Source organism: Festucalex cinctus, chromosome 12, assembly GCF_051991245.1.
Source record: "Festucalex cinctus isolate MCC-2025b chromosome 12, RoL_Fcin_1.0, whole genome shotgun sequence".
Classification (NCBI taxonomy): Eukaryota; Metazoa; Chordata; class Actinopteri; order Syngnathiformes; family Syngnathidae; genus Festucalex; species Festucalex cinctus.
Genome location: NC_135422.1, coordinates 11,264,657 through 11,287,122, shown reverse-complemented (window position 1 = coordinate 11,287,122; position 22,466 = coordinate 11,264,657). Strand labels below are relative to the sequence as shown.

At 41.7% G+C, this 22,466-nt stretch overlaps 1 protein-coding gene across 7 annotated transcripts in view; it reads right to left on the bottom strand.

The window, feature by feature from the left end:
* Positions 1 to 22,466, bottom strand: part of qkia (QKI, KH domain containing, RNA binding a) — an 85,387-nt gene that overhangs the window by 17,019 nt on the left and 45,902 nt on the right. For all 7 annotated transcript variants that reach the window (XM_077537826.1, XM_077537827.1, XM_077537828.1 and 4 more), the window contains exons 3-4: positions 22,217 to 22,333; positions 14,384 to 14,527 (exon numbers count right to left, since the gene is read on the bottom strand). In XM_077537826.1, the coding sequence (XP_077393952.1) occupies positions 14,384 to 14,527; positions 22,217 to 22,333 (261 nt within the window). The remainder of the gene's footprint in view (positions 1 to 14,383; positions 14,528 to 22,216; positions 22,334 to 22,466) is intronic.

Here is a 22,466-nt window from a genome sequence, read left to right as displayed (position 1 = left end):
CCTTCTTTCTTGATGTTGTACTATGTTACCGGTTCGGTCATCGTTTTCCAAAGTAAAAACAGATGTTTGCAAATGTCTTATTTTGATTAAACACAAAAAAATAATTGGACTTTTTTCGTGAAGGACTAGAAAACAGTGAACAATTACTGTTGCTATGCTGAAATCAGAGGATTTGGACAATTTGAAATTTAAAAAATGGTTCCAAACGATTACTCGATTATTGAAATAATTGTTGATTAATTTGATCATCAGCTACTTGTTGATTAATCGATTCAATTTGACAGCTCTAATGTACATAACGTTTACAATGTTTTCCCTTTATCAGCATCCCCCTCCATAGAACCCAAGAGTTGATGTTTTACATGCATTGTTGACAGTAATAAGCACAGTGGAGTAAATGAACAAGGATCAGGTCATTGACTAACAAAGTAAACCCTCAATGAAGAGCAAAAAAATAAATAAAAATAAAAATCATTACTAATTACTTTTTGCAACCCTTGAAGAGCACATATTAATTAACAAGGCCAAACAAGCGCAGACTAGAACACCTGAAAGACTGCAAAGTAGACACCATTTAATCAAAATTCATTATCTTTGCACAACCTCAACGACTAAAACACAAATTAAAGCAGCTGCTTTTATGTCTCTCTCAAGATGCATACGAGTGTTTCAGCGAGCTCAGTGGCAGGCTGCGGCTTCGAATCAACTCATGCTGGGATATGGACGTTTGGAATGCTCGTGTATGAGCGCTACGATGATGGATTTGCGAGTTTGTGGATGTTAAACGGGAAAGATGAGACAAGGGGGACACCGTTTTCTGTACTTTGCGTATAGATGGCAGTGAAGAGAAGATGTGGCCAGGATAAGACTGACTGAAACCAAACCTCCGAATCAGAACCGATTCACCACCGCACCATAAACCTACTTTTTTTTTTCCCGTCCAGATAGTTTTTTCAGCGTCATTCCGTGAAAGCTCAGTGAGTACACCTGGCAGTGTGAGTGTTCTAGTTTGCTCGAGACAGGAAAGATGACAGCTCGGCAATGTCTGCAGACGTCGGCTGTAAGATGTGGAGGAGGGGAGCACCGACATAATACCGACCGGAGACCGTTGGGAGCGGAGCCGGATCGTTTTAAATCATGTAGTGTTGCGAATGCTTCCCGACCGCAGACGGCGCTTGGATCAATGTTTGATGAACGCCATCAGGGAGCACAGTTTAACACTTTAATCTTGCCACAATTAAGAGACTCCTCGCTACTGATTCACCAGCTATAAAACATTCACGCAAAAAGGAGTGTGTCTCTGTAATGATCTGAGAGCGGGAATGCCCGAGAGAGAGCAGTAAGGAATAGCAGCTAGCGAGACAGCCGGATTAGAAGAGGAAGTTATAATTTCGTATTCCTAACATGCACACATGTATACATGTACAAGCAACCCTCTCCTTTCCCTCTCCTGTCCATCAGCGGGGAAAAACGCCACTCAATAAAGCTGCTCTATCCACGAGAATCAGATTCAATCAATGAGGCCTATTTGTGCGATCAGCAGAGCGGTAAAAGCTATCAGGGAGGAGCAAGACAGAGGGAGGGGGAAGAAGAGGAGGAGGGAGCTGAAGGTAGACAGCAGTGTGATGAGATAAAGTAGGTTAGCCATGTCCCACTGCCTTCCTGACAACCTTGCAATGAGGTCACACCGTGCATGCTAAATTGTCATTGTGACTCCTTCGCTCTTAAAAATACCTGAGCCTGAATGAATCTGCAAAAACGGAAGCAGGCAAATGAAGGTTACTGTTGTTTTATGATGACAACCATTCATGTTACACTTGTACTGATTTGGAACCAGAATCATTCATCTCCCTGCATGTGGACTTGCCTGGAATTTTGGGAGAGGTTCACGTTTATTGCCAACAAGAAACTCTCACAATGAGATCCTACAAGGCTGCCACATTTATTTATTTATTTATTGCCTGGCATTTATCAGTCTTTGCCTTTACACAAGCTCAGCTAGAAAGCAATATTGACGCAAAGGTGTGCGCCTCCGGAGAGCAATCAGATAATGATATGATCTTTGATTTGATTTCCAGTATCCCCTTGCAAAAAGGGCACCATTCCACCTGTCTGAAGGCTCTGATACAATAGCAAAGCGGAGTATTCACCAGAAAATCGTGTGGTAAAATAATGAAATTTACAGGCACTATCCGGGCTTGTTTATCTTACTTTCAAAACGGTGTAGTTCATATTTTGATGGCTACACGTTTTGGTTCAAGGTATGGAAAGTTCCAGTGCTTTCTGAGCGTTTCAATAGAAATATCCCCCTGATGTCAATCGTCAACATGGCTGAAAGCTATTAGCTTTCCTCTTATGATTTTACTTTTCTTTATTGTACCACTCTAGGCCCAAGTGAACTTAGTATGAAAACAGTCCAGATTTTTTATTTATTTATCTGTAACTGTGGACCATATGACATCTGCCCATACAAAATACGTAGAAATGGAACACTCGGCATCTCTACAACAAAATGCAACAGATTGTCTGACCGTCTTTTGAGTTTATCAAGTCGCGGTCTCTTATTCGACAAGAGACCAAAGAAAGATGCAAGGTGGGTGTATTTTCTCACAAAACTGAAACAGCCGTTCTATACGGCGACATAGCTTGGAGAGATTAAATAACGGGTGTGAAGAGAGAGAGAGACACGCCTTGGCGGGAGTAGAAAAACATTGCGAAAGTGTAAATGATGGAGGAGACGATGCAGGAGGAGAGGGATACCTGGAGAGAGTACGAGACAGCGCAGTGAAAACCAATTTGTCTGCTCCCTCGTGGGCTGACACTGGCGGAGGCTTGCTTTCCATCATTGGCCTCGCTGCCAGTCACTGCAAATCCACACACACTTGACCGCATGTGCGTAATCTTGGGCCTGAGCAGGGACAGGGTCAGCCTCTCCAAACCAGCACAATTACCTCAGAGGTAAACACAGCATGCCCCGAGTGCCTCCGGGGATACCGAGTGATGTGGAATGTGGGAATGAGCGGGGAGGGATGATCCTACAGGAGGGAGGCGTGGATGACTTCATGAGCTGCTGAAGGGTGGAACCGGTAGCGACAGCAGCTGTTTTTACTCCCGTCCCCTCCTCAACACACACACACACCCACCCCTGTTTCGCATTTCTGTTTGGTCTCTTCCCAAACTAACATCTGGAGGAAAATGATTACTCCCACCACACTGCCAAGATGACTAATCAACAATTCCACACTCTACAGGAAAAGTGGCGTGCTAAAGGGGGGAAAAAGAAATAAGGACTTGTAATGAGCCTCAAAACATCTCAACACCAAAATAAACAAAACGACGAGGCTAATCAATTTGGGGCGACTGAAGCAAATTTGCGGGATGTCTTGGGGTAGAAACACAAAGTGGAAGTGTCTACAAACCAGACACCCATTTTTTAAATTATACTTGCATTGAAACCAAAGTACAAAAAAGTGGAACAACATTAAAAAGACATTGTCATTGAGATGTCATACAGTTAATGTTGGCATCATCGTAAACAAAGGTAACCTTGCTCTGCAAGATGAATTCTCGCGGTATTTGTGAGAATGGGGTATATGCCACGGAAGAGGCGGGACGTGATTTTGCACATCGGTTTATTTCAGGTCCGGGTTGCGAACGCGCAACCCAGGGGCACAAAGTTGGAAGCACAAGTATTTTTGACGCAGCCCACAAGTTGCAAACCGAACCGGAAACAAACTCTTGTGCAAGAAACAGCCTCGCCTCTTCCTTGGCATATACCCCATACATCTTGTACAGAGCCCGTTGATTTCCAGCGACACCGAGTTTGGGGCAGGACATGCAGCTGTGACAAAACCAGGAAGCCAGCGCCGACGCCGGGGAAAACAAACAAACCTAACACGGACGAATAGAAGCTGCAATTAATTCTGTTCTTGCAGAATTACTCACCGTTTACTTGTTGAACGTTGAATAGCGAGAGGCGCTTCGTGCATTTTTATCTGGTAAAGATATTCATGCTTTTTTCCCTGCCGCATCGACCAATCAGCTCAAAATATTGTACATAATGTTCCGCCTTTCCCGGGCAAATCACCGTGGATAAGTCCCAGATATTGTGGTGAACTCCCTTGAATGAATCACAATATCAATCTGGCTATTGCCAGGTTAAATACCAAGGACACCTGTAGTCGAAATTAGAGTATGTAGCTCAACTTCTCTTTGTTTATCAATATCGCCTATTTCCTTCCAAGGCAAGTAGTGCACTCCAAATTGCCTCTATGGCTTCAAGATGCAATTAATCAACAACCATTTCAAACAATCCACAAAATTCTTAATTGATTATTCTATTGTCTCATTTAATCATTCACATCCACACATGAATGGCTGAACGCTGTCTACTACCAGCTGGGTGATTACCGTTTTATTGAAGGACTTTTCAACACACAATTAACGCACATATTAACAGACAATATGCATTCTCATGAAACCAACATGACTGCTATCATACTAAATGTACCCTTCAAGAGTCAATGCGAGAATATGCCATTAAGGCTGACAGAATTGACAGAATTATTATTTTACCAATTGTCCTAGTCAATGCAATCTCTGGCAACGCTCGGCCATGACTTCCTTCATAAAGTTCCCAGCAAAGTCTCTTCATTTCCCCTTTTACCTTTGGCTCGCTTCCTCAGTCCGAGACAGCTCCGTTAGCGACGAGCGCCATTAGTCATGCTAAACCGCCAACACCCTCGCTCATTAGCATATATGCGAACCTGACTCCAGTCAGATTATTACAAACACTTTGCAGCTGCTCCTCCCCATTACAGTCAATCAAGAGGCTTAGTGAAGTACAGTACTGTTGAAATTCAGGAGTTAGCTCTCATGCTAATACTTTACTTCCTGCTGCATGACAAAGCTTACCAGGTCCAAGGCTTTTAGCAAAAGATCAGTCTGATGTTGAAGTATTCATCTATTTCAAGTGCCTTGCTTAGCCTTGTGCAGTTTTGTTTGCAAAAATAGATTTGGAAGCGTCTTTCGTCCAAAATATTCTGAGCACTAAAAGAGCACAAGCAGAAATTCTGAGTGATGTTGTTTATTCACAAAGCAGGCTGGCATTTCATGTAACATAACAGCATTAAGAGTGGATTAAAGTCCACATAAATAACCTTGAAAAATATATACAGATTTAACAGCATGATTATTCCAGCTTGTGGAACTGCCTCAGTTTGGACAGATGATGTAGCAGACTAAGTGCAGGCAGGATGACGCAGTTGTACGACAAGCAAGCATCTGTCCCTCGACTCTTGTTCCCTGTTGACCCCTTCCAGCCCTTATGCCAAATTTGAACCCTCGCCTGCTCCCTGATTCTCTCTCCTCTCCCTTCGCATTTATCCCTTATTCGACCAGGCTGCCAGACGGTGTATTGTTCTGTCACTCGCGATCCTTTAATGCCCTCCAATCGAGCGGGGAATATCTTGAGGGGATTTGGCGAGGGATGATTTGGGGGGAGCTTTAAATACTGGCAGAGGATTTGCATCAGATTCTGAGATCCTGACTCAGAGATGATCACCGCAGCTTTAGCGAAGGACAGAAATGAAAAGTCCCGCTGGAAAGAAGTAGGACTAATACGGAACCTGCCTGGACCCTGTACTACCAATTCAAGAAATTAAGTTTCGGCTACCAATTTTTGAGTCCCTTTCCTGATACGCTTGTGACACGTGGTTCAGTAAGGACCTGTTTATATGAAGACGCATGCGGGTAAAAAGTCAACACCAAAATACTCTGTCAGAGGTGAAATTTTGTTTAGACGATGGCGCTTTGGGGGCTTGAATATGCAAAATTTGAAACCACCCCTAGAATGGAAAAGTTAGTTATACTACGCTGTTGTGTTCCCATATATACGGCACAAAACTCAAAACTCTGCTCACGTCACGTTTAAATCATATATATGTGCCAGTGCAGGGAAGGGGGGAGAAAAAAAAACCATGTCTGTGGCTCTCATAAGTCATAGCTAAATGTTGCACAATTGGGAGTGTAAACCAGTGGTGTCCAAACTCGGTCCTCGAGGGCCGGAGTCCTGCAGGTTTGGGATGTTTCCCTGCTCCAATGCACGTGTTCCAATGAACAGGATCGTGATCAGGCTTATGCAGAGCTTGCTGATGAGCTTCAGCTGTGTTGGACAAGAGAAACATCCAAAACCTGCAGGACTCCGGCACTTTATAAAAGAAGAAGGTAAAGTAAGGTATAATCTTATATTTCTATAAGGCCATCAATGTTGGAGGTGGCCAGACTTGGAGTTCACAATCTTAGCAAGAAACTTTGATTTACTGTAGAAGCTGAATTACATCAGCAGACTTTAGGTCATCCAATGCTAAGCTCGCCTCAATCCTATTTCCTTGCGTGAACACTGGTAAACACGGTTACTGGGGGAGCAGAGATCAAAGTATGCTTGCATGTGTGTGTTTACACATTGCAGATGTTTGAGCTTGGCCTTGCTAAAACAAGCTACCCTTGGATGGACATCTGGACCAAAGATACATCTATTGCTGTGCCTTTTGTGATGAATGGTCCTAATTGTGGTTTTAATACAATGGCGCCATGGACATTTTTATATGCACACAAAAACAGACTTCAGCATTTCGGTGACTCTGTAAAAGGGATTAGGAGGAGCTTCAAAGCGAAGCAAAAAGATTGGCCAGGGGGCTCACAGGGTCCCATCTCATGACCACTGGAGGACCACAGCAGATTAAGACAGCAAAGTCTTGTTACCGGCTTCTACTAACTGACTATTGTATTGGGCCACTTGAGGAGGCCTCTGAAGAACAACCAGGCCAGGTGGATTAGGAACGTTGTGGTTCAGGGAAGAGAAAGTAACAGGAGAGTGCGGCAGGCGAAGGTAATTTTGCCACTGGTATTGAGGTTTTGTGTATGTTCACTGGGGGAATCGTAGCCGACTTGAAAATCTGAATGAACGAAATGGAAAAGAAGCTGGACTAATTCCTGTGGAGACCTGATGGGAAAGATCAATTTGCTACCAAATGACAGCTGAAGGTAAAACAAGGAGAGAGAGGAAGTAGGAAGTATTAACTGTTTGGGTTTTGAGTTTGCTTAACCACTGAATAAACAACTGTGTTGGAGAGACATCAATACATGAAATTCTGGGAGATGTGTGTGGATGTTATGCATCTGTGGATGTGCTTCATTTTCCTACAAATGGGTTCGCTACTAATAATAAGTAATGAAACCAAATAAAAACCTATTTTGCAGATTTATATTGGTTCATGAGCAGACTCCAGATCAAGTACGATGCAAATGCACAAAATCCCTCAAAACACAAGTGTCCCCTGAAGGGAGACGCTTATGAATTGTTCCAATTTGCTTTTGGTTGCAGTAAATGTAAATGTCCAATACAAAATGTACATATAAAGCAGAGTGGCTAAATGTAGTCCTATTTCGATTAGAACGGGGGTCAGGCTCATCTCCACAGGGGCACTGTTTCTAAAGGGTGGGAGCCACCTGTCTGCCCCTCAGGAGCCCATTAAAGCTCGATACAAGCAGGGATGGGCAGATGGAGAGTGTGTTGGGAGGAAATAACGGGAAGATTCCTTCAGCCAAGACCAGATCAAGTCCCTCCTATTGGATGTGGGCTGGCAACAAGGCACTGGCGTACATGCAACGAATAATCTCGGGGGGGGGGGGGGGGAAGTAGTTGGTATTGGGTATCTTTTTTTTTTTTTTTTTTTGCACCCATTGTACAAATAAATGAGTTGGGCAGGTCGCCCAGGTATACCTGTATTTAAGGGCTGGCCAAGTACTCTTGGCTGAAATGATTAAAAAAATACTCTTGGGTATTAGTTCTTAATTCCAGGTACTGGTTAAAAAAATAATAATAATCACCAAACACTACTCACATGCTTACCTTTTAAATTTTACATCTGATTTATTGTATTACTAGCAAACTAACTGTCAAAAATGCAAATAAAGTGGAGCCTGCAAACTTAAAAGTTTCCCAGACTGATAGTGTTCGGAGAACCAACATTTTAGGAGAAGATATGCCACACAACTGGGACAAAAGAAAAGTGTAATGATAGAACCTGAACAGGATCTTATTGTGAAATAGTGACAAGATATATTTCTTAGTGGTCCATTCATCTATATTAGTTTTATTATCCAGTGGTTAACTGCTCCATAAACTTGCTTGACAGGAATGCTCGATGTTTCTGAAAACATTGTCTTACATTTTAACAGTTATGACAACTTGAGCCTGGAACAAATTATTACATTTCCTATGGGAACATTTGTTGTAAAAATGACAACAACTTGGAGGTTACAGTGCAACATTTGTGGCCAATCTTGTGCTATTTAACATTCTGTCCCCATAGCATACTTGAAGATATTGCTCATCTCACATATGACCGCAAATATGAAGGCTGGATAAATGAGCATCATAGTGCTGCTAAAACGATTACACACAAGGACGTCATCGTGACTACGCCTTGTTAAGTATGAAAGGAGGAACGCTGCATCTCATGGAGAGGGCGCACAGTCAAGAAGGCAAATTAAAAGCATGATTAACACACGCACGCACGTGTACTGTGCTGTAATGTAATGTGATGCACCTTACCCGTACAGGCCTGTTGCTATCCTGGGAGGTGCAAATCACCTCAGGTTAATATGATCCAGCACAACTCTTTTATTAGCCTGATGAAGGTAATAACAGTCTGGAGGGAAATGTGCTGCCAAGTTGGCAGAAAAACACCAGCCCACAGCCTTACTCTACTTTAGTTCTTTATATTCATTAAAAAGGGATATTAAAATGGAATGTAATATGGTCTATATTAATATAATAAAAAATGGGAAACACTAAGAGTTGTCCTTTTAGTTTACTCCTTGGCAAGACTGCATAGAGCAAAAATGGCAGCATGCAGTAAACAAGCTCTTCTGACTAACACGGCATCTGCTGTCACACTCACCAAACCAGAAGAGCCTTCCTGAACATAAATGTACAATTGTTTACAATTGGGCGGCACAGTGGTCAAGTAGGTAGCACATCTAACTTGGTGAGTACAGCTCACTCGCGCTAAGCGCTAATTGTTATTGAAAATGGAGGGATGTTTAATCATTGTGTTATTTGAAATTTTATTCATCAAAAGTACCAGATGTATTGGTATTCAAAAAGTGTACACTCATAACAGTATTGGTATGAAAAAAAAAAAAAAAAAAAGTGGTGTTGAACATCCCTGTTGATTTGTCTTAGGCAGCGAAGGCCTAACCAGCTATATGAAGTCTATTTTAAGGCAGTACAATGCTCAAGTCAGTCAGCCATTTGACAGTTATCTTTGATTTGATTGATGGAGAGTTTATAAGGTGAACACTGCTTTGCTATTTCCTTTGATTCATTACATTTGTGGAAAGGTACTGCCAAATGTATATAGCCTCGCTTTTACTAAATTGCAATTGGGTTATAGGTAACGATTGAGACACCTTTTCCCAAAGATTTTCCATCATCATTTATCATCAAACAAGCATAAATGTTGACGGTAGATCAATTATACTGTAGTGTATGAAATAGCATCTTCCAATTGAAGTAGGATAAGCAAATTCGGTAGCTTCAATGGAGCCTGATGGCATCCACCAAACCCCTCTCATGGATAATACACAATAAATATCATGCATGAGGTACATTAAGAGTAAATAAAGGAGAATGACAGTGATGGCTTGGACCTAAGAAAATAAACCTCATTAACTGGGGGAGGCACACATGGATGGATGCGGCCAGATGGTGTTTTGTACTCATTTGTCATACACCGCTGACAGAGGAGGAGGAGAGAATGAGAGTTGAAACAGAATAAAGGCAAAACACGTGATTATTGAAGACAAACATTCAGTGCGGACTTGTCCGTCTAAACGGGGTGCTATTCATTCTGCATTATTTACTTCCTGAGACCATGTCTGTGATAATAAATGCTGTACATATACCGGTACTACTCCAGAATACTGGCAAGCACAAACACATTTTATACCTTAAACTAAGACAATGTAGTGTACTGAAGCACTTGAAATTCCCAACGACGCCTATTTATCCCCACAGCGTAACAATTTAATCTGTCAGTGAGCAAAATATGCCGCACTGTGAAATTGTCTCCAGGGCAACATGTTTATATTTACATTTAGGGATTTATTCTCTGTTCCTTTTACAAAGCAAATGATATGCTTTATTCATCATATCAACATTAGACGTGAACAAAATGCAAGCGCCAGTGGCACACATTGATTATTTCGGTTTTGGTATAATGCAGTATTACTAGCTTGTGTGTACCTGGGTTCTATGTTTTGTTTAGCATTTTATCATTAGGAGCAAAGCGCTTCTATCACTAGTTTTGGAAAATACAGTAAAACTCAATATCCCATGTGACCATGAAAATTAGTGCCTGCAATTAAATGTCCCAAAAATCTTGGGATCAGACTTTGAATGGCAGTCGTTAGCATCAAATTATGAATGCTGCATAGAAAACTTACTGTAGGAATAATTGTAAATAATAAGTTATACATTTGCTGCAATGAAGAACTGCTTCTGCTTGCAATGAAGACTGCTTTGCTCTGTTCGCACTCACATTCACATAGCCTGGCTATTTGAAGATGACTCAAAAAGCCGAAGAACCACAACATCCTAACGCAGCAGGATGGTTCGAGCCAGTCTGCTGAAGTTGCCCGTTTTCTATTAAGAAATGATTGCAAACTTGACCACACATGTACTCAGCAATCATCCACTCACATGCACAACACATAAACAAGTACACTGTGTTCCAACTATGCCTTACATTTGCATTTTTAGGGTTGGCACAACCATGTAACTAGGGGCGTGGAAAAACCAAATAAATAGAGAGGGTGAGGAGAGGAATCTTCAGAGAGTGCAGGAGTGAATTGTATCAGTCAGTTCCTCTCCTCTCTCCTCGCGAGCCCTGAACTGAGTGTCTTCTCTCTTTGTGTCTTCTCTTTTTGTGTCGTGTTTAATGGATGTCAAACAGGTAACCCTGACATTTACAATATCATGATTATTATTAATGATAGCTAACATATTTTATATACACTTGTGTGACCGTCAACATTGGTAATTGCTATTGGGCGGAAACGTCGCAGGCTCAAATTAGAAGGCCAGATGTGAACCTATAAAATCTGAACTGCGGCGGAGTCCACTGGTTCACCAGGTAGCCTTGAGCTCCCATTAGATCAAATTTAGGTGTAAGGCAGTGCCTCACTTTATAGTCTTGGAATTCGTCTTGTTTTATCCAAGTATGTGAGTGGAGGTTACACAAAGTGCAGAGTGCCTCTGCTCTGTTTGAGGGCTTTAACCAAAGATTCAAGTGATGAGCAGGGCAATTTAGTCTGGTGGGTAATAGTGCGTGTCTGTGTACATGTACAGGGATGCAGGTTGAGAGTGCGCATGGTCTGTGTGTGTGTGAGGGCAGGATCAACAGAGGAAATCCACACTTGAAAGAGAAGCCCTATCATGCTCTCAGCCATCTCTGACTGCCCCCCCTCCGTCTTTCTCATCTCGCAGACGTTATCCCGACTCCAGGTTAACGTGGGGTTGAGGTTCAAAAGTTCACAGGACAGAGGGAGCATTCAGGGTCATCACAATACATTGTAAATAGCAATGGTAGGCTTTATTGAATAACTCAACTCAACCTTGGGTTGGCGATCGTAGCTGTCGTACACATCACACTTTATTTTCCTTGTATAGTGTGAAATGTTCCCAAACTTAATTATACTACTTATGAAACTGTCATAGCCCTATATTATTTGTTTTGAAGCAGGTAAGAAGAAAATATGCATACACCTGGTGATCAAGCTAAATTGGCATTAAAAAAAAAAAAGAAGAAGAAGAAGAAGAAGAAGAAGAAAAAAAAAAAAAGAGAACTTCATGGACGCCGTGCGAGCCACCACACTAGCAATGCCCCTTCCTACAACCCAGAATGCAGTGTGTTATTCCTCCTTACCCAACAATTGACATTTCTTTTTGATTCCATCTTAATTTATGGCTGAAGCAGCAACTAGAAAACTAAGGGGAAACAGAAGACCAATGTAATTTTTGTTGTTCCCTAAAGCATGTTCACTGAAAGGGAATAAAAGTACGGCCTCATTTTGCTTCCTGTGTGATTTTCCTAAAGGGGATTTTTACACTGCCAGATGTGGGGAAGATGCCCTTCATTAGTACAATGCCTATGCACCAAAAGCTGCACTTAAATCCATTCAGTTCGGCGTGAAAGGGGGCATTACTGCCAGCCAGTACGACAGCCCACCCACCCACTCGTGATGTGTGAACTGACACGACAAAAATGTGGTAACCCCGGGGGGGTTCATGCGGAGATAAAACACACCAAGCCAACATACAGCAGACACTGATTTTTGGTTTAATAAAAGAGCAATTGAGATTTACATTTGACAAAGTGTCAGCTGTGGTAATATGCATTAAAAGCCAAGCATATATTTTTACTACGGATTTATCAGACAGGTTTATTGTTTTAGTATCTTGATAAGGGCCATAACTGTATATTATAGGTTGGACGATTGTAATGGAATGTAAATGTTTATTTAAATCCAAAAAATATTTAGAAAAATAGCTTTACATTAAAACATATTGAACATATTTTGTGACCATATATATATTTTAAATATTTTTGTGTGTATGGAAAGAAAATAATTCAAGTCAAATTGGATTTAAATATTTTCATGTATATGGGAAGAAGAATCTAAGCTCTTATCCTACCAAACAGTTCCGGTGATGAATGACCAAACACCTTGTATGCCTTTGTCAAGTTCCATCATAAAAATAAAAAAAAAAGCATTTTCCAGAAAAATGCCTGCATTTGTTGTCACACTCCATCCAGATAAGTATTAGCTCGAGAGCTGTCATTGACTTACAGGGTCACCAACAGGCTCTTCATGTGTGTGCGCGTTTATATACGGGACTACAGTATGTGTGCGTTTGTGGTGAGTCATACAGTAGTCAACTGTCAGCGCAGAGGACGGCTTCATTCTTAGGTTTGTGGGGACACACACACACACACACATTTGATAGTGTGCCCGCGCGACAATGTTCAACTGTGTCAACATCTTGTGTGTGCATACACGCTGAGGAAACAAAACAAGTGCCTAAAGAAATAACTGGCAGTCGAGATGCAGACAAGGAGTCTTGACAAGAAAAAGCGCATGGAGGTGACTTCCACGCTGGCAGGGCTAAGGGGAGGGGATAAACTAACATTCTGGACAGGAAGCTTCAACACGCCATGGCAGCTTTTGTGTACTGGAGCACGGAATAATGGTAGAGGCTGCTAGTAAAGGTTTCATAAAATTGAGGCAATTGCGCAACGCAACTGTATCGGTATAGACATGCACAGTATATCTTAATGGGCATCCTTCAATTGTTTTCTAACAGTGTACAGTAAGCAAATGTACCACTCGTTCCAATAACAAGGCCAGCTTGAATCTCTATGTCATCATAATGAAGAGAAAAAAAGATTTCTGGTTCATGTTGTACTCAAACAGTTTGAGTGGATTTTCTTGCTGGATGTTCAAAATAGTTTGTGATGGTGCGACTTAGAATGAATCCTGATTAAAAAAAAAAAAAAAAAAAAAACAACTACTAAGAATGTTAAAAGTAGCTAAGCTTCACATTATGCCTTTTCCATTAACATTCTTTTCCCATTACATTTTACACATTTTTTGTGCACAACGGTCATTTGATTTTGAGTATCTGCCAGTACGAGTACCAATCCGTGACTTGAGCAATGCATGGAGAAAAGAGTTCAACCAAATTATAATCTTAAATGACAGGTGCCTCTCATTGTGAAAATTAAAAACTTTCTATAGAAGTTTTTAGCCTTAGCCTTTCTATAAAGCAGAAAATGTCTAAAATCCACATTTGCTCACCACATTAACCCAGTCATCCTGGCACTCACTAGCCTCCAGCTTCCCAAGACCACCAAGCCACTCTGTGCAGCCACCTGATGAGAAATCTGGGCCTTCAGCTGCCCCGTCCACCTGGTCACCACAGTCAACATGGAAAACACTCGCCGTTCGCCAGAATAGCGGCAACAGCTATCGGGGGAAGCGGAGATGGAATGTGGCAGACACAGTGGGTGAATGCCGCTAGGCGGTTTTTTTTTTTTTTAAATCCTTTTTCCCCAGCACTCGGCCAAGCTGTTCCCGTGGTCTATGTATGCTCGTAAACAGGATGCTAACAGTGAGCGGTGTACCATATGTACTTCTGTTGTTCAGACCAAGACAGCTAAGAATAGAAAGTCGGCTCAACCCAGCATTGTGCCACCTTGACCACAGGTCACCTTTATTGAATCGAATAGGTCCCAAGAAACACGCTTGTACTTACAGCTGGTACGAGGAGCTTCTTCACCTCCTCCACGGCTCTCCTCATCTTGATCTCGGCTCTGGTCTGCGTGTCTTCCACTGTGATCAGGACATGAAGGTCCTCGTTGAGGTGCTCCCAGTTTGGCTTTCCTCTGTTCTGCTCCTCCTGGAAAGAGATAGACGCGTGAGTGAATGTGACAGCGTGGGTGTGCTGGAGCGCCACGGCGGCGGCGACTCACGCATCAGAGGACGACATGGTCCTGTGAAGAGAGGCGGGATGACAGGAGTGCTACTTTAGTCAGCCATTAAGCGTTTGCTTTGAAGCAACACCCTTCTTTAGTAGAACGCTCACTTAATCGAGACCAAAAAAAAAAAAAAAAAAAGCTATGCCCCGCAGCAATTACTACCCATGAAAAACGAACAGGTAAAAATTTGAGAGACAGGTGAAGCCCCCCCTTTTTTTTTATTATTATTTATTTTTTTTAAACTCAATGAGTTAAGAATACCATCATAATTTACGGAGAGTTCATTGTGCATCGGTATGGTTTTGCTGAGAACAATGGTGCACAGGCAACAATAGCTGTCTAAGGCATCACTTAAGAACAGAGTACCAAATTGTAGTTCTAGATTTAACTGACAGGTGACGTTTCAATTCAAAACTTGACAAAACGTGGTAGTCTGCTCCCATAGTTGAAAAGAAAAATACTTCAAAACTTGACGAAGCTAAGAAAGTTGACACGATAATAAAAAAAAGCTAACTTTTTAAAGTTTAGTCTTTACATGTCTTAATGGTCTTGGGCCAACTTATTGATCTGACCTGCTTTTATCGTATCAACCGCTGCGGATCCTGAGGTCCTCTGGCAGCGGACTTATAACTGTTCCTAGCATGAGGACCAAAACACACGGTGAGACCGCATTTAGCCACAATGGTCCTCATCTATGAAATAGCTTGCCGGATGGCATCATCAGGTCCACAGAGACTAGTGATATTTTAAGGAGGCGCAAAACAACACTTTTTTTTTTTTTTTTTTTTTTTTTTTTTTTTTAAGTTTGGCATTTAAATTATCTTTTTTAACCCAGTTTATTTCTTTTCTTACTTCCCACTTTTATATTTTAGCTTTGTTTTTGCCTTTTATTCTGTTTTTATGTTGTTGTCTTTTAGTTTTGAGCTCCAGTCTTTCCTTGGTGCCTTTCCTCACATGGTTTCTCTGTGCCCCGACAGGTTTTTTGTTTTTCTTGGGTGTGTTTGTGTGTGTGTGTGGGTGGGGGTGTGTGTGTGTGTGTGTGGGTGGGGGGGGTGGGGGTGGGGGGGGGGGGGTATGTTGGAGGGATAGGCGCTTCTTTCTTTTTATTGTATTATGGATGTTTTAATTCCTCCGCGACCCTTGTGAGGCATAAGCGGTCCCGCATATGGATGTATGGATGTTTTGTTTGGCACCCTGTGTTGCATTTTAATGTATGAGAGGGGCTAAATAAAGAAATTTTGATTGACTGAACCAATTAAGACCTGATTTTAATCATTGTTTTTTTTTAATTTTTTTAATTGAGATTATTTTCTCAAACTGAGAGCCTGGGCATGAGTCGAGGGTGTCAAGACACATCGTGTTACTTGGCGGCTGTGTAAAATTCATAGACTGACAAAAATAGGTGCATCTCACCCACTCAACACCTAATTGTAGCAATTGACGTCCAAATCAATCCTAAGCAGCATCACTGATCACGGCCATTTTTCGCTATTTTATGCCCCACAATGCATTGTGGCAGTGGCGCCCTGACGTGATTTCGATTGTGTCGTGGTGCGCCAAGGAGAGACACTCGGAGCCGAGTGCCACCCACTTGCTTTCTACTCCACAGAGAGCTGTTGCCATGGCACTGCTCTTTAACACGCACGCAGGTACGCACATACAGAAAAGTTCAATATTCCACTCTCGTTTTCCCCTTTTCCACATGGGAAGGGCCTAGTTTCTACGCCCGGGCCATTATTCCACCCTGACTGTTTGCTTATGGACCATTAGGGGACACAGACTGAAAGGAGACTCAGCATATTCAAGGCGGGACTTGGACAGGGTGGTTCAAATATAAAAGCACAAGAGCACACTGCAACTTCTTTTCTTCACATACCATCCTCGGCCACAAAAGTCAACGACAATCTTGAGCGCTTCCAGTGTGCATATGTCACCCAAGGCAAGGTCACGGTGTGCCTTCTGACAGAACATGACAAATATGAGGTTGGACGGTTCAAAGCAGAAGTTTCTAGTCGCTGCAGAGACACTTTACATAGTGACACTAATTCACGTTAGAGTTCAGCTGGTAATGCTCGACAACATACAAGAGCGTGCAATCCAGTCCTCACTATTATGAGTGAAGGTTAGTCCGACAATGGATTTTAGACTTTGAGGCAGTAGCAAATGCAACGGTTCAACTCTGAACAGTACATTTTTTCCCTTTGAGCCAAGCGTCTGCTCTAAATTGAGGCTAAATGTCAACAGGTGCAGTACAGAGCTGAAGGGTACACGGAAGGACAACAACAAGCCAGGCAGCGATGTTCAACAAGGAAAATACATTTTACAAAACTGAATGTTCCAAGTAAACTAATGACAACATGTGACAATGCCGCATAGTTCCTAGAGTGGTAGAAGAGATGGACTGCTGAGTTAGTCGTTTTCAACACTAGTAACTAAATTAAATAAACAACATGGGGACAGACCAATATCATTGATTAGTGAAAAAAAACATTTAATTGACCATATGTGGACATAAGGGACACAATTTTCTGTTGGTCCTGTTCACAGTGGAATGCCAGGTCGGTATTGTATGTGAAAACCTGCTCATAATTCACTTATCTGGTTAAACAAAAAATAAACAAATGAAAAGCTGGCTTGGCAATGTAAAATGCTCTTAGAAATACGTTTAAAAATAGCCCCTCTCTCAGTGTACATCCAGGAAAATTTAAAGATTCATTAGGAATGGTGCTCCCATAAACTGTGGAACTGGTCGATCAAATAAACCATTTCGTTCAATAGCTATTGCAACCGTTTTGTTCGATAAAACTGGAAGACATAACTTTTACCTTGCCGCTATTTGTAAGGAAGCATCAACAACAACTTATCACGCTAGCTTCCTCCCTTCGGGCAGGTTCTTAAGGACATGACAAGAATCACCAGCAACAACTAAGAAGAGTAAGCCGTCACATGAGAGAGTGCCGTGTTGATAGCGAAGCAAGCACCCTCGGAGGAATTGGTGTGCAACGAATCCTGTCTGAACAAATGTGTCACAAGAAAAAAAGGTTGTGAGGCATTTGATCAGTGTTAAGTGCAATCTGGGGACGGGTTATTATCCTTTAATATCTTCTGCCTCCTCCTATTTAAGGTGGACTTGACTCTCTTGCACACAAACGCAGATGGGGCTTAGCCGTTATCACGAATGCCAAGTCAACGATTAATACGCACCTTGTGATCACTTCATAAATTACGCTTGATCTAGACTCCCTCGGCTGGATTTGCAGTACATAGCATGTGGCATGTGTCCTATTCTAACTTGGGACCAGGATACAAGTTGTACATTTACATCTATTTTCAAGTGACTCATATCTGATATGGTCTAGATTAACTCTCCCACCACATTGTTTTAAATTCATGGAACCTCCACATTACTCTACAGGCCGCTACTGGAAATGGCTGATCGGCCTCTAATGTACCAACATTTAATGGTCTATGCCAGTGAGTCGCAACTGGTGAGTGGTGACCCAAACATGGGTCACAAATCCATTATGGGTGGATCACAGACATGTGGTAAAACATTACATGCGGTCTTTGCTTACGTACTGTATTACAGTACTGACATAAGACTTTCTGAACTCAACTGGTTTGCGCAGTGGCGTAAGAATACATATTCACATATAAAACCTCACATTCCACATATGTCAAAGTCCGGTCCTCGAAGGCCGGAGTTCTGCACGTTTCAGATGTTTCTCTCCTCCAACACACTTAAATCAAATGATCAGCTCATCAGTAAGCTCTGCAAGAGGCTGATAATGATTCACATCATTGAATCGGGCGTGTTAGAGGACGGAAACCTCTGAAACGTGCAGTAATCCGACCCTCAAAGACCGGACTTTGATACCTGTGGGTCTGCACAGAATCAAGCAAAATGGAATCAAAACTAACTGTTAAGTAACACTTTTTTTTTTAATGTTATAGAAATATGGCTTCAGACAAGAACATTTCATTTGTCTTTTTACTTGGCAGGCAAGGCAGATGGTATGTGGAGAGTTTGGGAGCCACAAGTCTGGCTTAAGACAAATGGGCTAAGAGGCTAACTTAACAAAGGGGTAATATTTCAACACTTGTTTGTCTGAGAAATAAAGTGAAGACAGTCCAATCCCATTAAGCGACTTTCATCCGCAACAGGGAAAAAAAAAAAAAAAAAGCAATCGCGGCATATGGACCAGCACGCATAACCGCATTTCGCCCTTCACCTTCATTCTTCCTCCACATTTTCTTGCCGAGCTGCTTTTCCATCTCTCCCCATTGTTCTCCACTCGCCCGTGATTCACTCAGCCTCTATGTCTCTCTATCTCTCTCTTACACGGCCATGCAGGCTTCAGTGAACCCGCTCGACGTCAGCCGGCGCGGCCCAGGAGCAACCAGCTGAATTATTGAGAGCATAAAAATGCTGCCGCTAATGGATCCTGAATAAACACGCTGGCTAAAGCTGCTGCTGTGGCTTCCTGGGCTGCCACGGGGCATGAAGGGAAGAAGGAGAGTTGAGGATGCGGATATAGGAGGTAACCGGGGGCCGTGGTTTCATCGGATACTGAGCCGTAATTATGCAACACCTTCACAAACACTCTTGTGGTTCTACTGACAAAACTCCTCCAAAAGGGGGGTCCGCAACTACCACTACTTATTTATTAACAGTTCCACAAATGCATTCCTGATGATCAATTAATCTAACATTATTCCCATGAACAAACTCTTAGTGCTTTCTTCAATGTGAATGAAGAGCTGGAAAGGATCTTGCCTGCCAGTATTTCTTTAAGAATTCTATACAAGCCATAACATGGAAAGTATGCCTTATGAAATTCATACACACATGCCATAAACTAAAACAGTAAGACACCGAAGGGCAATGAGAAGTTTGTGTAATTAGATAAGACAGATCCAGGAATGTGGTGTGCATTGGGAATTGTGTACGCGCCAGAACATGTTCACTCCTCTCAAACTACTTGTGGATCTAATTGTGACGAGAGAGCCCAGTGCCCTTATTGTCTCCTCCTCTAATGAACACACTCCAAGGGAAATGAGCACAGAGAGTGAAATTAAAATAAGAATGGGAGGTTTCCATAAAAATAAAAGAACAAGGGAGAGAGAGGAAAAAAAAAACATTTGCCGCGAGCTTCTAAGATTATGACTCAGCCTAAAATGTGCTCGTCTCTGAGCATGAATTGTTTGTGTAACGATGCACTGTGGACTTTGTGTGTGCAGATAAGTTGTATTCCCACAATGAAAAGGGATAAAATACATTTCCTTATGTAAATGTAATACAATAAAGCATCCCTGGCTGACAGCAACTGACTAAAGAAAGAAGACAGATAGGATGGAGGCGAAGTCTAGAATGGACGTGTCGGATCATAGCAGGGTATTTACTAATCCCAGGGGAAAGATTTTTCATCACAAATACCTACACTCCTCCTAATAAATGGATATGATGCTGATGCCCCAGCATTATAGTGAGGTATTGTCAGGCTATTTGATTCTGGTAGAAGCGGCAAATAGGTACATTTCTTTTTTGGCAAGCATGCAGGGGAATGCATAATAGGAGAGGTATTCCCCCCAAAGCAGAGTCATATTTACGTTTTTGTAGATTGTCGGTCACCGCCAGCTCCTTAAATTGTGCATTCAGCCACAATTTTGTTTAGTTGTGACAAAAACAATGTATGCATGTGTAATCTGCAGGTGCACATTGAAGATGAAAGAAGATCAGCTATAACTGACTAAATGGCCAATGAAGAACGAGCCTCACAGCACAGTGGAAGAATAAATGCAAATTGATATCAACAAAAATATCAAAATATAACTGGAATTGCTTAAATGAACAAAAATGGAAAGTACATGTATGTTGAAGCCATTTTTGTTTGTCTGTGTTTGAGCCTGGTCACACAAAAGTCCTGGTCCATGTGCAATAGTGTTTTCCAAGATTTTTGGAATTTGGTTATTAAGACAAAGTACAGTAACTGAATATTTTCCGTCTTAACAGTGATAGAGGTTTTAGGGAAAAAAGGTAATTTCAAAACCAAATGAACTTATTAACCCCAAAACTTGTGTTTTTGGATCCGAAACTGTTGTCTAAAAATTGTTTCTGAGGATGTCTACCTGGTCTAAAAGAAGACTACTATAGTGGGGCTAGCACTGTTGAGAGTTCAAGGAACTGGTTGGCTGGTTATCTGGTTGGCACCTTCTACTAGTAACAAGAATTAAAAGTTCCTGGAACTTCACGTGGAAATTCAGCTAGACTGAATAACACAGGTGAGGTCTAAGTACAGTGGTACCTTGATGTACAAGCTGAATTAGTTCCAAGATCACGCTCAAAACTCAAATCAACTTTCGCCACTGACAACGTAATATGTTCCCGCCAAAACTTTTTTTTTTTTAATTAGGAAAATAGCACTATTGGACTTCAGAAATATACAGTAATAACGTATTTGAATGGAATGTAAGGAAATGTGTAGTTTTTACATCATGATTTAATTTCCCCATTTGTGTTGTGCTTACTGTTGTGCATGACTTAGCCACTCAAGTATTCGCCGCTCACTGAGATAACAGCTTTTGTGTTCAAATTTGTTTAAATAGCCACTGCTTAAAAGGTTTATAAGTACTGAAACATTGATGCTAGTTGTTAGCCCATCTATGGCTCTTCCCATTACGTGTTTCCAGTAAGCTAACAGCTGCTTTCGTTGGTAAAATATACACACAATTCTTTATTTTATGTTTAGCTTTATAGTAAACTTTAACTGCTAGTGGCAATAAAGAACAGTTGGCAATCGATTTTGCTGTGAAGTTCACTGCCGCCATTTAACATTTTGAGGGCCTGAAGCTCAGCTGTTTGTCAAATTTTTGCTCACATTACAAAGCATAAAAATGTGCCAAGACAAAAGCTTGTAACTCAAAAACTTTTATATTGGGGCAGTTATAAGTCAAGGTTCAACTTTTTCTGGCGATAGTACAAACATTGTATTATAAACGTGTTGCTTAGCTTCACTGTTGTCAAAGGCAAAGTCGAAAGAGTGAAATTGTTTTCAAGTAGCAATTTTCATTCACTGCACTTAAATATGGCTATAAAATGAATTTTCGAGACGCGTAATCTGATTGCAGAATGAGGGATTGGTTTAAAAAAAACAAAAAAAAAACATTATGTCCAGCTGTGGGATGTCAGGACATAAACACACATGGCATTAGCCTTTTATGCCTCCAACCTCAGCTCAGTGGCTCCAGAAATAGAGGTTGCCCCTGGCCTTGGCCGTCTGCCTGCTTGCCTTACTACTACTACTGCCTCCTTTACTTTCCACTGCACAGCCTTTCGCAAACAGATCACATGTCAGCATCCAGCCATCAGGCATCCGGGTGCCGCCGTGCTGAGTTTCCAATACGGCGACCAGGATGCTTTCGTGTGAGAGCAGTCCACGGGGAACTTTGAAATGATTGCATCATACCGCAAGAAATCTTGACCTCAAACGTCCGCACAGAACAATAATTAATGCAAGATCAAAATGTTTTTTTTTCTGTCATTTCAGATGCGCTCAGGGAACGCGCCATGAAAAAATAATGAGGGGTAAAATACACCAGTATGTGCTTACCTTCTTTTTGTCTCTCATGGAGCTCTTGCCTCTCACCATGATTTTACATCCCGTTTCTGCTTCCAACTGTTTGGCCGTGAGTCCCCGGGGGCCGAGGATTCTACCCACAAAGTTATACTGCGAAAGAGAGAGGCATAGAGAAAATAAAATAAGCAAAATGTATTAATACTGTATATGGAATTGAATATTGAGAAACGTGCTGAACAAACATTGGTAAACATTAGTGAAAAGACAACAAGTAACATTTTAA